The 13,305-nt window shown below is 39.5% G+C and overlaps 1 protein-coding gene across 7 annotated transcripts in view; it reads right to left on the reverse strand.

Moving 5' to 3' along the window:
* Nucleotides 1-13,305, reverse strand: part of LOC127438684 (dystroglycan 1-like) — a 75,637-nt gene that overhangs the window by 8,324 nt on the left and 54,008 nt on the right. For 4 of the 7 annotated variants that reach the window (XM_051694441.1, XM_051694444.1, XM_051694442.1 and 1 more), the window contains one exon: nt 3,215-6,311. In XM_051694441.1, coding sequence (XP_051550401.1) covers nt 4,032-6,311 — 2,280 coding nt within the window. In that variant the 3' untranslated portion in view covers nt 3,215-4,031. Of the gene's footprint in view, nt 1-3,214; nt 6,312-13,305 lie in introns of those variants that run through there. The other 3 variants (XR_007896788.1, XR_007896787.1, XR_007896786.1) reach the window with 1 other exon arrangement.

Raw genomic sequence — 13,305 nt, forward strand, 5'->3', positions numbered from 1 at the left:
TACAATAGAACACAAACAAAGATTTTTAGAAGACCAAAATGTAATTCCTTTTTTCACTATACATCTTGCCATTACAGTCTCTAGGTGCAATCATGATTTCAAGCTCGCTTACACTTCCTAGTGCCTGATGCATGCTCAAAGCGCTAGATAGCGCTATTGACCTGTTTCAGTGATGTCACTTTTCCCCGCAGCCGCCATATTTGTGAACATCAGTGGGAGGAAACAATGGTAGTGAATGGAAAAACATCCGAAAAATTATATCAAGAAAAACATAAAAAATTGCTTTTGATCCATGCCAAGTCCCAGGAAAAGTTCATACAGGTCTGAAGGCAGCACAAATATTGCCAAATTGAACTTTTGCGGACATTTAAAGATATTTCATCCACGTTTCATCTCCGTACGCAGGCGAGTCTGAAATGTGACCGGAGAGTACAAATGCCAACCGGTACATCACCGTAAACATCTCTCATTCAGAAGTTACAAATGTTTGTGTTGTTTTCTATTCTGATTTAGTAACAGTATTAAAAAAAAACAAACAAAAAAAACATCAGTGATGATCCCGACTGTATGAATGTAAGAGCTTCTTTTAACTCCTGGAGAAGGTTTTTGTCGCATCTCACAGTGCAGCACAATGAAGATATATGGAATATTGGTCACAAACCTGGCGGCGTGGTCATACAGTAACGTCACATGAAACAGGTCAATTGGAAGTGTAATTGAGCTTGAAATCATGATCACCAAGGAGACTGCTGTCAAGATGTACAGTAAAAAAGAATTATATTTTGGTTTGTTTTTACCTATAACCAACTGGATCACTTCAGAAGATATAGATTTAACCACTTAAGTTTGATGGATTATGTTTATGCTGACTTAATCTGCTTTTTGGAGCATCTTAGATGGCATTATGTTGAGTAAATGATGAGAGAATTTTCATTTTGGGGCGAACCAACCCTTTCAATTTGTGTCTGTTCCTAACATAAAGCTATCTTATGGCTAAAAATATACCGCGCAGTGTATACCATGGTCATATGGAGCACTTTTATGATACTTTCAAGGTGCTTCTTTGTCAGTTTGACAGCTCCAGTCCTCATTCAATTTTTTATATATATATATATATATATATATATATATATATATATATATACATACATCACATACATACATACATACATACACGGAAAAGAGTAAACAAGATATTCTTAAAAAAAATAAAAATAGGGGACCTGGGTAGCTCAGCGAGTAAAGACACTGACTACCACCCCTGGAGTCGCGAGTTCGAATCCAGGGCGTGCTGAGTGACTCCAGCCAGGTCTCCTAAGCAACCAAATTGGCCCGGTTGCTAGGGAGGGTAGAGTCACATGGGGTAACCTCCTCGTGGTCGCTATAATGTAGTTCTCGCTCTCAGTGAGGCGCGTGGCGAGTTGTGCGTGGATGCTGCGGAGAATAGCGTGAAGCCTCCACACATGCTACGTCTCCATGGTAATGCGCTCAACAAGCCACGTGTTAAGATGTGCGGATTGAAGGTCTCAGACATGGAGGCAACTGAGATTTGTCCTCTGCCACTCAGATTGAGGCAAGTCACTACGCCACCATGAGGACTTGGAGTGCATTGGGAATTGGGCATTCCAAATTGGGGAGAGAGAGAAAAAAAAACACCTATTGTGCGTTGCACGGAAGAGGATAGGTCTGGATAAGGGTGAGTAAATAATGACTAATAATGAATTTTTAATTTTGGGGGGGGGGGTGATCCTTAACTGTTTTAGGCACTTGATAAAAAGACTTTATACCTCAATCTATACCTGATTATTAGCAGGACTTTTCCACCTTCAAACCGTTGGTATGTACCTAAAAAACATATCTATCCAAACCTCAACTGGTCTGATAAATCTATATAGGGTAAATCGAAGTGTAAAAAGTGAATTACGATTACAACCCAAAAATACGTTAACAAAACCTCTTCTGAGGCAAAACAATTCAGTCATCTGATACATTCAAGGGGTTGTCATCACACAGATCTTGCAAAATATTCATACTGACCAGCCGTGACTACGCCACACCTTTATTATTGCAAATGTCACTTTCGAATTTAAAACTCAAAACATAGAACAGATGAGCATAAAAAAAATAAAAAAAATTACAAGAAGTAACTTTTTCCTGACAGCACTATCCGCCTTTGTAAAATAAGTTTAAAGCAAACTTAAAGAAACCCATCTAAGAAAAAAGACCCATGAGGAAAAGCTTTATAATGAATTGATTACTAAGACCAAGGTTTTACAAATTGCAGTACACTATATATTTACTGTTCTTAATTAAACAATTTGAGGTTGTATCAAAAACTTGTATGTAAAAAATTAGATCATGATTTATCAATCTTTTTTTTTTCTAGATTTTGTAAATTAAACCAGTTCTTCATTTTTACCCTCTTTCTTGAGCAGATCTTTCCCCAAATATATTTTTTTAAATTTTTTATTTTATTTTAATAACCATAACTATATCAAAAATAATCCTCCCTCATCTAAAACAAACGGTAAGAATTATTCTTTTTTTTTCCTCACCATATCTGATTTACACACTTTTGGACTATAAATACAGATATTTCCAAGGGCAGAATAATATGTACAGAAGACACTTGCTGCGATACCACCAAGGCAAAATATGGCATTCAACTGCAAATATTTAGTTATGACATAACATTGTGTAGAGAATGGGTCACCATTATCAAAATCTTCAGTTTTTATTTTGAATTATTTTGAGTGGATCCAAGGCATATACTCCATAATCATCACTGATGTATATGTATTAAAAAAAGAAAAAAATCAAAACATACTACAAATTGTCTGAACGTCGAGCTTGTTCTGCTCAAATCAAGTCTTTGAAACTGAGCAATTTGTCTCAGTGACTATCAGTAGCATACGTTTAAACTGGTGAAACAGTATGTGGTTCTGACTTGAGGAATTGTTAAGGATTCAATGAGCCCATCAACTTGTAAATCCAATTAAATTGAAAGATTTCTTAGCCTATGGGAAATATGATTACGTTTTATGATCAATATCAGACTCCAGCCAGTCAGGTCAAAGGTAGAATCCGCGTAGATGACACCCTCAAGAGACTACCTCTTTCTAAAAAAAAAAAAAAATTATGTGGCTGGCGAGCTCTCAAGTCATGTGTATATAAATGTAGTGAATATCTCAAGTCAGAACACACTCTATATGTCTGCGGTGAGTAAATATTTTTATTTTCATGATTGAGGGGTGGAAAATAGTTTGTTTCAGTGTAATACTTAAAAGTAAAAAATATATATTTATAATAAAAATTAATGAAGTTGATCTAGGCATAACAAACTTTTAAATATACAGTGGATTAAACAAATCTTTCGTTTTGGCTACCTCTTTATGTACTGATTTTAACTAGACATGTGAAGAACAATAAAAAAAAGAGTTTACTTTCATGTTAAAAGGCAAAACCATAATGAATCGACATCCCACAAAACTGTCTGCATGGCTGTCCAAGTCTCTCAAGGCCATTCTTTTATTCCACACCTGTTATTGAATTTCTCTATTAAACCTTTTGCACCCACAGTCAGCTTTATTGTCCACTTATATTATTCAAGATTAATGAATTCAGGAGATAGAAAGAGTGCTGTTAGGCAACAAGTTTGATTTTGAGTCTGAAGAAAAAAAAAAAAAAGATATAACAAAAAACATTAAATAAAACAATAATTAGTCGAAAAGCCCATCTAGACACAAAAGTGCCAGGATCGGAGGGTACATACCCAGCAGTTTAGCAATAACCAAAGTAGTCAGAGGCTGAGGTTGTTATTTCTGTTCTTTGCAGGCTATCCACTTCCAACCACCCCCCCCACCCCATCACTTCTTCAAGTGTCATGTTTAACAAAAACATCCCATCACATTCAAACCCCAAACCCTGATTTGCAGTGTCCCACTTCTAAAAATCCAGTAATGCAAAGAGACAATATTGGTGTGGAACTATGAAAGTTTCTGATCCTCCTGCTCCGGAGGGTTCTGCAAACATTAGGGTGGCACGTAAGGGGGTGGGGATCTGTAGGGGGTCATGTTCTTAGGGCGGGATCCTTTACCCTCCATTGGGACAGTGAAGGGTGGTGGAGGATGGTAAGGAGGGGCATTAGGATCCTCATCATGTAGAGGTGTGTACTCTCCCAAAAGGTCCTGGTTAAGAGGTGTTGTTTCTGGACTAGCCATGTTGGGATACTCTGGAGGTGGAAGAGGAGGTTTTTCCTCCTGAAGGATAAGAGGCATGCTGGAAGAAGGGGGTGGCTTGGAGTCATCAAGCTCATCTGCAAAAATGATGGGGACTCCTTTCTTGATGAAAGTTGCCTGGTCTTCGATAGTCAGCTTGCCCTTGCGTTTCTTGCGGTAGCAGATCATCGCAATTATTCCTGCTATCAGCAAAATAGCTGCCACAACCACAGCAGGTATGACTGTGTGAAGGTACACATCATCCGTGCTCTGTCTTCCGGCACCCACGGCGGGAGTAACAGGCGAAGTGGTTGCATCTGGAATCTCACCGACCGGGACAAACATGTAGTTACGGCATGTTCCTGTGCCTTTGACTGTGACATTTGAGGGCTTGAAGTCTGGTTCCATGACATATCTGAACTGTGAAGAGGGTCTACCCTCATGATCAGAGATCCTTTTGCTTAAATGCTGTATTTGTTCTTTCGGACAGGGGCTTTGCTGAAGGCTGTTGTTAGTCCATTCCACTATGATGGAGCCCTTGAGGATGTTCTTCAGCGTAACAGTGCTGCTGTTACGATCACCAAATGATTGGGCCAGTTTCTTGACAAGAAGGATCTTCTTGTGAATGTCACTGGTCACTGTACGTGCATCCCCATCAAATACGACTGTAAACAGCACTGGTGCCTTAACGTTGTTTCCCCAGCGATTGACACGGACCTCAAATGCATCAATTGCATAGAGACCTCCTTTGTCAGTTGCCTGCATGAAATACTCATGTTTTCCTTCATGTTCCTGGTCCGGTAATCCATAGAGTAACTGGCTTGTACTATTGAACTGTATCCAAGAATCATCCGCAACAACATCATTGCCCTTTCGCAGAGTTAGCCTCAACTTATCTGTAGTACCATCCTCTTTGTCGAAAAACGTATCCGATGGAACCTTCACCTCAAAGTATGTGCCAACATAGGCATTTACCTGATCAACTGGGTTACGCAACTGGGGTTTACTATTGCCATCGGGCAGGACAACTGAGGGTGTGGTGCGTCTTGGTGGCTTGGTTGTAGTGGTCTTAGGTTCTCTTGGTATAGGGGTTGTCTTTTGTTTCTTTCCAGGTCTCCTTGTTGGTTTCCTGGTGGTGGGTGTTGCTGGGGTCACAGAGGGCCCAACATAAACGGGCCTGGTAATAGTGGGCTGGATGGCAATAGTGCTGGTGGTTTCCATTATTCTCGTAGGCTGAGGTGGGCCTAAGGTTGGAGTGTAGGCAATTGGATTTTGTGTTCGAATGGTGGGTTTCACAGGTAGTGGCACAGGACCACGAACAGGTGGGGCAGAACTATCTGAGGTAGGAGCTATAGAAGGTGAGGTTGGTGTGGGAACAATACGAATGGGGGGCTCAGGGTAAGATGTTGGGGGGAGTAATGAAGGAATGGGTGTGGGGGTGTTGTTAAGCTGCCTTCGCACCCTTTTGGGCACATGGGGCTTCTTGTTAGCAATGTGCCATCCAACCACTGGATATCCTAACTGTGCAGACATGGTCCCCTCTTTTGCTGGGACCTGAACACTACTGATATCAGGAATGCTGCTTTGATCGAGACTGCAGCCAAGTTTCCAGGACAAAAGGGCACCATTTTCAACCACTTTTTTGGCATTGCCCGGTCCTGCCATGAAAGCAGACATGTCGAATAAACGGTTGTTTACCACAGGCAAAATCTTCATGTGCTGAAGCCGCATTCCAGAGAATTTTTTCATGTTGGCAAGTAGCTCCACCCTCTGCTTGGAACTCATCTTTGTGAGGTCAGCATCCAGTATAACGGTGAGTACTGTTACAGGATCCTCAATGCCACAGATAAAAGGTTGGACATAATTGCTGGCTGATTGGACTGCAAGCTGAAAAGGGTCCATATCAGCATGCTCCTCTGGGTGCACCTCAATGGAGAACACATCTGGGCTTTGTGAAACTTGGCTCTCATTGGAAACAGAAACAGATATGTAGTGAACACCCTTATCGGTCTCTAAAGGAAGGCCTTGAAGTGTGCCGCTCTCCGGATCCCAATGCAACCATGCTGGGAGCGCATCTTTGCTTGCTTCTGTGATCTGTAAAAACAGGAAGAGAAATAATTATTACTGCAACCAAATGACTCACATCACAAATATAACAGGATAAATGAGCTTACAGCGATGCCAGATATGCACTGCCAAGCTGAAATACTTTGAATCTGAAAAGTAAATCCCACTTCATAACGTGACTAATACCCAATCACATGAATCAAAGTTGTTTTTCTCAAAGGATATGCCATTTTTAGTTTTCGTATTCAGTCTTTACTAGTTGCAAGCACAAATTCAGTCTCTTAAGACAGAAGGGGGTGGGGTTGTAACTTTAATAAAAGAGTGCTCTCAGGGTGGCATAGAGCTCCCCGCGGTACAAGATACTCCACCAGCTGGGAACATTTTCAACGAGTACAAAAATAACCAATAATGAATCAACAGCACTGAGATGATTCATTAACATAAACAAGCTTATTTACATGTACAAAAATGCATCCTTTGCTTCCAGTCACTTAATTTGATTGTTAATTAACCCTGGTTCATACATTATGTAGAGCTAGTGCTTTTGGGTTGGATCATTAAAACACTAACCAGTACAAAGCAGTAAATGGAGGAAAGAGGGCATCAGCAGCTGGACTTTTTATTTCAATTGACAGGCTTCAAAGGCTTTATATGCAAAATCATCCAGCACCACACCTCTCTCTTTGCCATTCACAGTGCTGTATTTGAATGTTCTCATCAACCAGTCACAGCATGGGTGTGAATTTGATAGTGAACCTATCTGATCTCATAGAGAGATGTTAATAATTCAGGTTGGAGTCTAATTGTAGGCTGATCTTTAGTCTTGTTGATTGATAGTGTGCTTACAACACACTGCTGGACTTCGAATGGAATGTGACTTACACAGGACAGTGGTATTTTGAAGGCTTGAAGGGTTAGTTCAGCCAAGAAAGAAAATTCTATCATCATTTACTCATTGTGACGTTGTTTCAAACCCTTATGAATGTTTAATCCCTGCCACACTGAAGGAGATTTTAGATCTGATGTTAGACATGAACACTGCTCTTTTCCATTCAATTAAAGTGAATGGGGTTGGAGAGCAAAATGCACCACAAAAGTATCCCACATTTCATCCACTATATTAGTAGATATCTGTAATCATACAATAGGAAGAAACACCTCAGTGAGATTTCACCTAGGAAGTCCAATAGATCTAATGACTCAAGTGAAGGAAGCAAGAAAAGGCAGGCAATATTGTGGAACGTATGTGAACGACAATCATATTTGGAAGTTGTTTTTTTCCCTTTTATATTTCAATTGCATCATGAGGGTTCTGAATGGCACATGTAGAAGAGAAAGACCTCATTTCAAGTAATATCCTGGCATAAAAAAGAAAAGAAAAAGTTTTCTGGTCTTAAACCAACTGATCTGGCTTGTCTACCAGCCTAGACAAGCTGGTCTTCATATGGTCTAGGTGGTCTCTGGTCAAACCAGCAAACAGACCAGTCTGGCTCAGCTGGGAAACCAGCAAACCTGCATAGGCTGGTTTACGTAGTTTTCTTTCAGCAGTGATTCCTTCTCCAGATTCCAGAGCCACAAAAACAAAGGGACCATCTCTCATTTAACAAACCTTAGGACCTCTCATCTAAACAATAGGCTTGCAATATGAAAATCTAAGAAGGTCTAATGAGAATAATACCCCTCCCCCTCCTCAATGAAGGAATTACATGGATGAATTGAAACTCACTTCGCTGTGGGCTGAATAAAGCCACCCATTGTTAAAGCACATTTACAGGGGAGTCTGCAGGAAGAAAAGATTCCATTGTTGGGATATGAAGATAACATTCATAGCTCTTCAAGAAGTAGGCTCAGGCATGCATTTGTGATATTAAAGAGAGCAATGGAAACAAAAAGGGTGGTGGGGAACTGACATGGAAAATTTGAAGAGGGAAAGCTTTTTAGTTTGGCCAAGCAAATGTTTACAAGAAATTACTGTTCTAACCCATTTTCTTTGGTTAAAAATTAACACAACTCCACTCATCTTGGTCTCTGAATTCATTCACACATGCTTTTTTAAATAAAAGGGCCACACATTTTGAGAAGTGTAGCATTTGGACTTCTAATTTCGAAACAGAATGACAACAAAGAGTGATCTTTGAAAAAATCTTTCTATTCTGTTACAAATCACAATTCTTGAGCCAAATTATTTTAAAATTGTCTCCCTAATGAAAAATATTTTTTTTTTGTAAAAAAAACAACAAAATTGCTTAATGCTACAGTGATTAATAGATAAATATAGTGAGCTATATTGTGCAGAGTTCCACACTAACAGGTTTTCTGTCTGAGAAATATTGTCCATTTAATTAATTAAATTTAGTCCTTTAATGCACCGCTGCTACATTCATAAAGCACCGTTTGTTCACTGTCAGATGTCAAAAATCCTCTGCTGTGATCAATGTTTCTGTTATTATGCATAATCCAAAAGTTTATTTGAGAGGTGTTGTGGAGAGTATTTGTCAGGAGTCATTCTGCAGATTCTGTCTGACTCTGCTTTAATAAATAGTTTAGCTGTAAAAAGGCTTATCAAACTGTTCGATGCCGTAAACTACATTTTGCGTCCCCGCAATATTTATAATCTAACAGCCAGGTTATTCATGCACAGTGGCAGGTAATGTTGTACATTTACCCGACACTGTCGACAAGAAATGCCGCTAGACACAAAGATGCATGCTTGAAGAAACACAACTATTTATACTTTGAAGAAGAGACGAAAGAAATTATGGGGATGAGCGTGTCTGATTTGCTTTTTTGTTCAGAAATTAATTTGCGTTTTGGCGCCCACGCGCGCAGCACACCAGTGTCTCGCGGAACGTGCAAATGGTGAGTTAACTTTTTTCTCTCGGCCAGTCAGCTGGGAGCAGTTTGTAAGAAGTGTTGTCTATGAGAATGCTGCATAGGCTCTCAGACTATCTCAGGATGCGTAAGCAAATAACATGCAACAAAATTGGGACTACAGGTGAATTGTCATGCGTTTCAAATTCAGTACAGCCCCAGAAATGTTTCTTGAACAAATTTACACTTTAGCCTCCATTTGTATGTTGCAAAATTATTATTATGATAATAGTAATAGCCTATGCATGTTATATTTTACTGTATATTAAAAAATAACAAAATGAGTTTAAGTTAAAATGATATATTGTATATATATATATTTATTGTATACAAATGGACATAATGCAGCCTTATACATGGGTTTCTTTGCACTAACTAGTCACCTAGCTAAAATATATATATATATATATATATATATATATATATATATATATATATATATATACACACATACACACACACACACAGCCGTTCAAAAGTTTAGGGTCACTTACTCATTATTTATTTATTTTTTTTCACATTTTAGAAAGTCATCACAACTATGGAATAATAGAAATGGAAATATGGGAATTATGTTGAGACTAAAAAAAAATCCAAAATAAATCAAAACTGTGTTATATTTTAGCATCTTCAAAGTGGCCACACTTTACCTAGATTTTGCAGAAATGTACTCTTGGCATTTTCTCAACCAACTTCTTGAGGTATCACCCTGGGATGCTTTTTAAACAGTACTGAAGGAGTTCCCATCAATACTGGGCACTTATTAGCTGCTTTTCTTTATTATTCAGTCAAAGTCATCCATTTCAAAACCTTTTTTTATTTTTTTTTCCTTTTTATTATTTTTTTTTTTTTAAATAAAACTTTCGTTTTGTAATTAAATGTTTATGTTGGCACAATTATATTTTTGTCTACAAAACTAATTTCACACATTTAAGCATACACCTTCAGATCAAAAGGTCTTTAAGATCATGAGAAACTTTTCAGGCAAGTGACCCCAAACTTTTGAACGGTAGTGTATATACATACATACTGATCAGCCACAACATTAAAACCACCTGCCTAATATTGTGTAGGTCACCCTTGTTCTGCCAAAACAGTGCCAACCCGCATCTCAGAACAGCATTCTGAGTTGATATTCTTCTCACCACAATTTTACAGAGTGGTTATCCGAGTTACCGTGGATTTTGTCCGTTCAAACCAGTCTGGCCATTCTCTGTTAACCGCTCTCATCAACAAGGCATTTCCGTTCACAAAACTGCCGCTCACTGCATGAAAATCCCAGGAGATCAGCAGTTACAGAAATACTCAAACCAGCCCAACTGGTACAATCATGCCATGGTCCAAATAACTGAGATAAAAATTGTTTCCCCATTTTATTGGCTGATGTGAAAATTAACTGAAGCTCTTGACCCGTATCTGCTGATTTTATGCACTGCAATGCTGCCACACGATTGGCTGATTAGATAAATTGCATGGATATTTGTTGGTGCCAGACAGGCTGGTTTGAATATTTCTGTAACTGCTGATCTCCCGGGATTTTCACACACAAAAGTCTCTAGAATTTACTCCGAATGGTGCCAAAAAAAAAAAAAAAAAAACAACATCCAGCGAGCGGCAGTTCTGTGGAGGGGAATGCCTTGTTGATGAGAGAGGTCAACAGAGAATGGCCAGACTGGTTCGAACTGACAAAGTCTATGTACAATTGTGGTGAGGGTTGGCGCTGTTTAGGTGGCACGAGGGGGACCTACACAATATTAGGCAGGTGGTTTTAATGCTGATTGGTGGGTCACGTGACGCCATGCAAGGAGCAGACATGTGAGCGACGAGCTCTGCGCACTTTGCTGAATTTTCGATTATTTTCATGTTATAATCTGGTGATTTTTGAAATACCCAGTTACACATTTGTCCTTTGTTGCAAAGAAGTCAAAATCCTCGGGCTCTGGAGACATTAAAAGACACTTACGTGTTCAGGATGAAAGCCCCGACAGGCCTACAGACCGGGGACTCGATTTAGATGGTGCGGCGGGAGAGGAGATCCAGCGTCAGTTGTCCAACATGTCGGTGATGTTGATGAAGATTCTTGCTGACTTGGAGGATCTCGCTGTAATACGTCGATCGATTACGGCGATGGAAATAAAATTCTCTGAGTTAGGTACAAGAGTGACTGATGTTGAAAAACTAATCGATTTTCTGGAATCTTTGGAGAGGGAATTAACCGCTAATCCACCCGCGACCAAAGTTGATTTGGAACATCTTCTTGAAAAGCTCGAAGATCTTGAGAATAGAAGCCGCAGAAATAATGTTCGAATTGTTGGAATTCCTGAGCATGAGGAGGGCAGAGATATGGTGAAATTCCTAGACGAGTTTTTCCCGAGTCTGCTCGACATAACAGGCCACAAGCTGGAAATCGAGCGTGCACACAGAGTCCCAGCTCACAGATCTGCTGAGGGAGATAGGCCCCGATCGATTCTGGCCAGATTTCTGAGATCATCCGATAAAGATCTTGTGTTGCGCCATGCGAGGAGCAAAGGGAAGCTTTCTTGGAAGAACCATAATATTTTCTTGTTCCAGGACTTTGCGAGTTCGACAAGAGAGAAACACGATCGGTTCAAGGAATGCAAGAAACTCTTACATCAGAAAAAGATCTCGTTTGCTCTGATGTTTCCTGCCAAACTGAGAATAGAAACGAAGGTCAGTCGCAAAGTATTTACATGTCCAAATCAGGCAATATCTTTTATTGAATCAATGTCTGAGTAAACCATTGGATGTTTCTCATGTGAGTGGGCCTGACTTGCTGTACATACTCTTGAGAAAGCTGGGCGACATTTTGGGTTTTTTGCGTTGGCTCCACCTAGCGGCTGGAGCTTGTTTTGTGAATAACACTTTTCCTTAAAGAAACTTTTGCATTGATGAAAGATTACATTTGCATTGAAGTTTCCGGACAGATTGAGAGTGGACACTACAGATGACCGCAAAATATCTACATGCTCACACAAAGGATGTCTTTTTAAAGCTGACGGATTGTGTAAGTCATGGTATATACGTTTATGCGGCCTCCGAGTGAATTGACTTGACTATCCGGGGAACAGGGATGCCGGTTTTGTTTCTTTTTGTATTGGTTCTGCCTAGTGGCTGGAGCGTGTTCTATTGAACAACACTCCTTTGGAACAGCTGTGGATTAATCTGTTTAATGCTGCTTATTCCTCCTGCTGGCTGTAGTTTGTTTTGTTGAATTTTTTTTTTTTACGAGACATTGGAATGATTACGTCATCCGCTGAACTCATAACAACTGGCTCACTGAACATTAGTTTGTCTGTCCGAGGAATCTGAACGGTTTTATATCAGCTGGAATTTGTTTTGTGGAAGATCACATCTTTGAGACAGTTCTGTGAATGAATCTACACATTCTTTGTGTTCATTCTTCCTATTTGCAGGATTTATTTTACAAAGTATTTTCGGTTATGTAATTTGTGAGGCAAAATTGAGTAATCCGATGGCAAAGTTGTCGTGGGGGCTCGTGGGCGTTCATGGACCTTTTGAGTTTAAAGGGATTGACGCTGGTTGGTTCTGTTGTGCGTGGGGTTAATGCGCACGTTTTTCTTTTTTCTGTTTGTTTTGTTCGGGGGGATGTTCGGGGGTTGATTGTTTCACTAATGGGGAATGTGGTCTGTATAATTTTGTTTTTCACACACAATTTATTTGTTTTATTATGTCAATATGTCAGTTGTTAATATGAGTGTACTATCTCTCTCCACATGGAATGTGAATGGGTTGGGGCACCCCATAAAAAGAAGGAAGGTTATTTCTTTTCTTAAACGTAAGAAATATGATATAATGTTTCTTCAAGAAACACATCTCTCCCCGCAGGAAGCTGAAAAATTTGGGAAGATATGGGGTGGACATGTTTTTTTTAGTGCTGGCTCATGTAAGAGCAAGGGAGTCATTATATTGATTAATAAACATCTACAATTCAAATGTCTTAGACTAAGAGTCATTATTGTGTTAGTTGAAATTCAAGGGTCAAAGGTTGATTTTGGCTAATATTTACGCACCTAACGCTGATGATCAAGGCTTTTTTATAGACCTTGAAGGAATGTTGCAAGCCGCTGGCACCCCTCATGATATAATATTGGGAGGAGACTTTAATCTT

This window comes from Myxocyprinus asiaticus, chromosome 50 (genome assembly GCF_019703515.2).
Source record: "Myxocyprinus asiaticus isolate MX2 ecotype Aquarium Trade chromosome 50, UBuf_Myxa_2, whole genome shotgun sequence".
NCBI lineage: Eukaryota > Metazoa > Chordata > Actinopteri > Cypriniformes > Catostomidae > Myxocyprinus > Myxocyprinus asiaticus.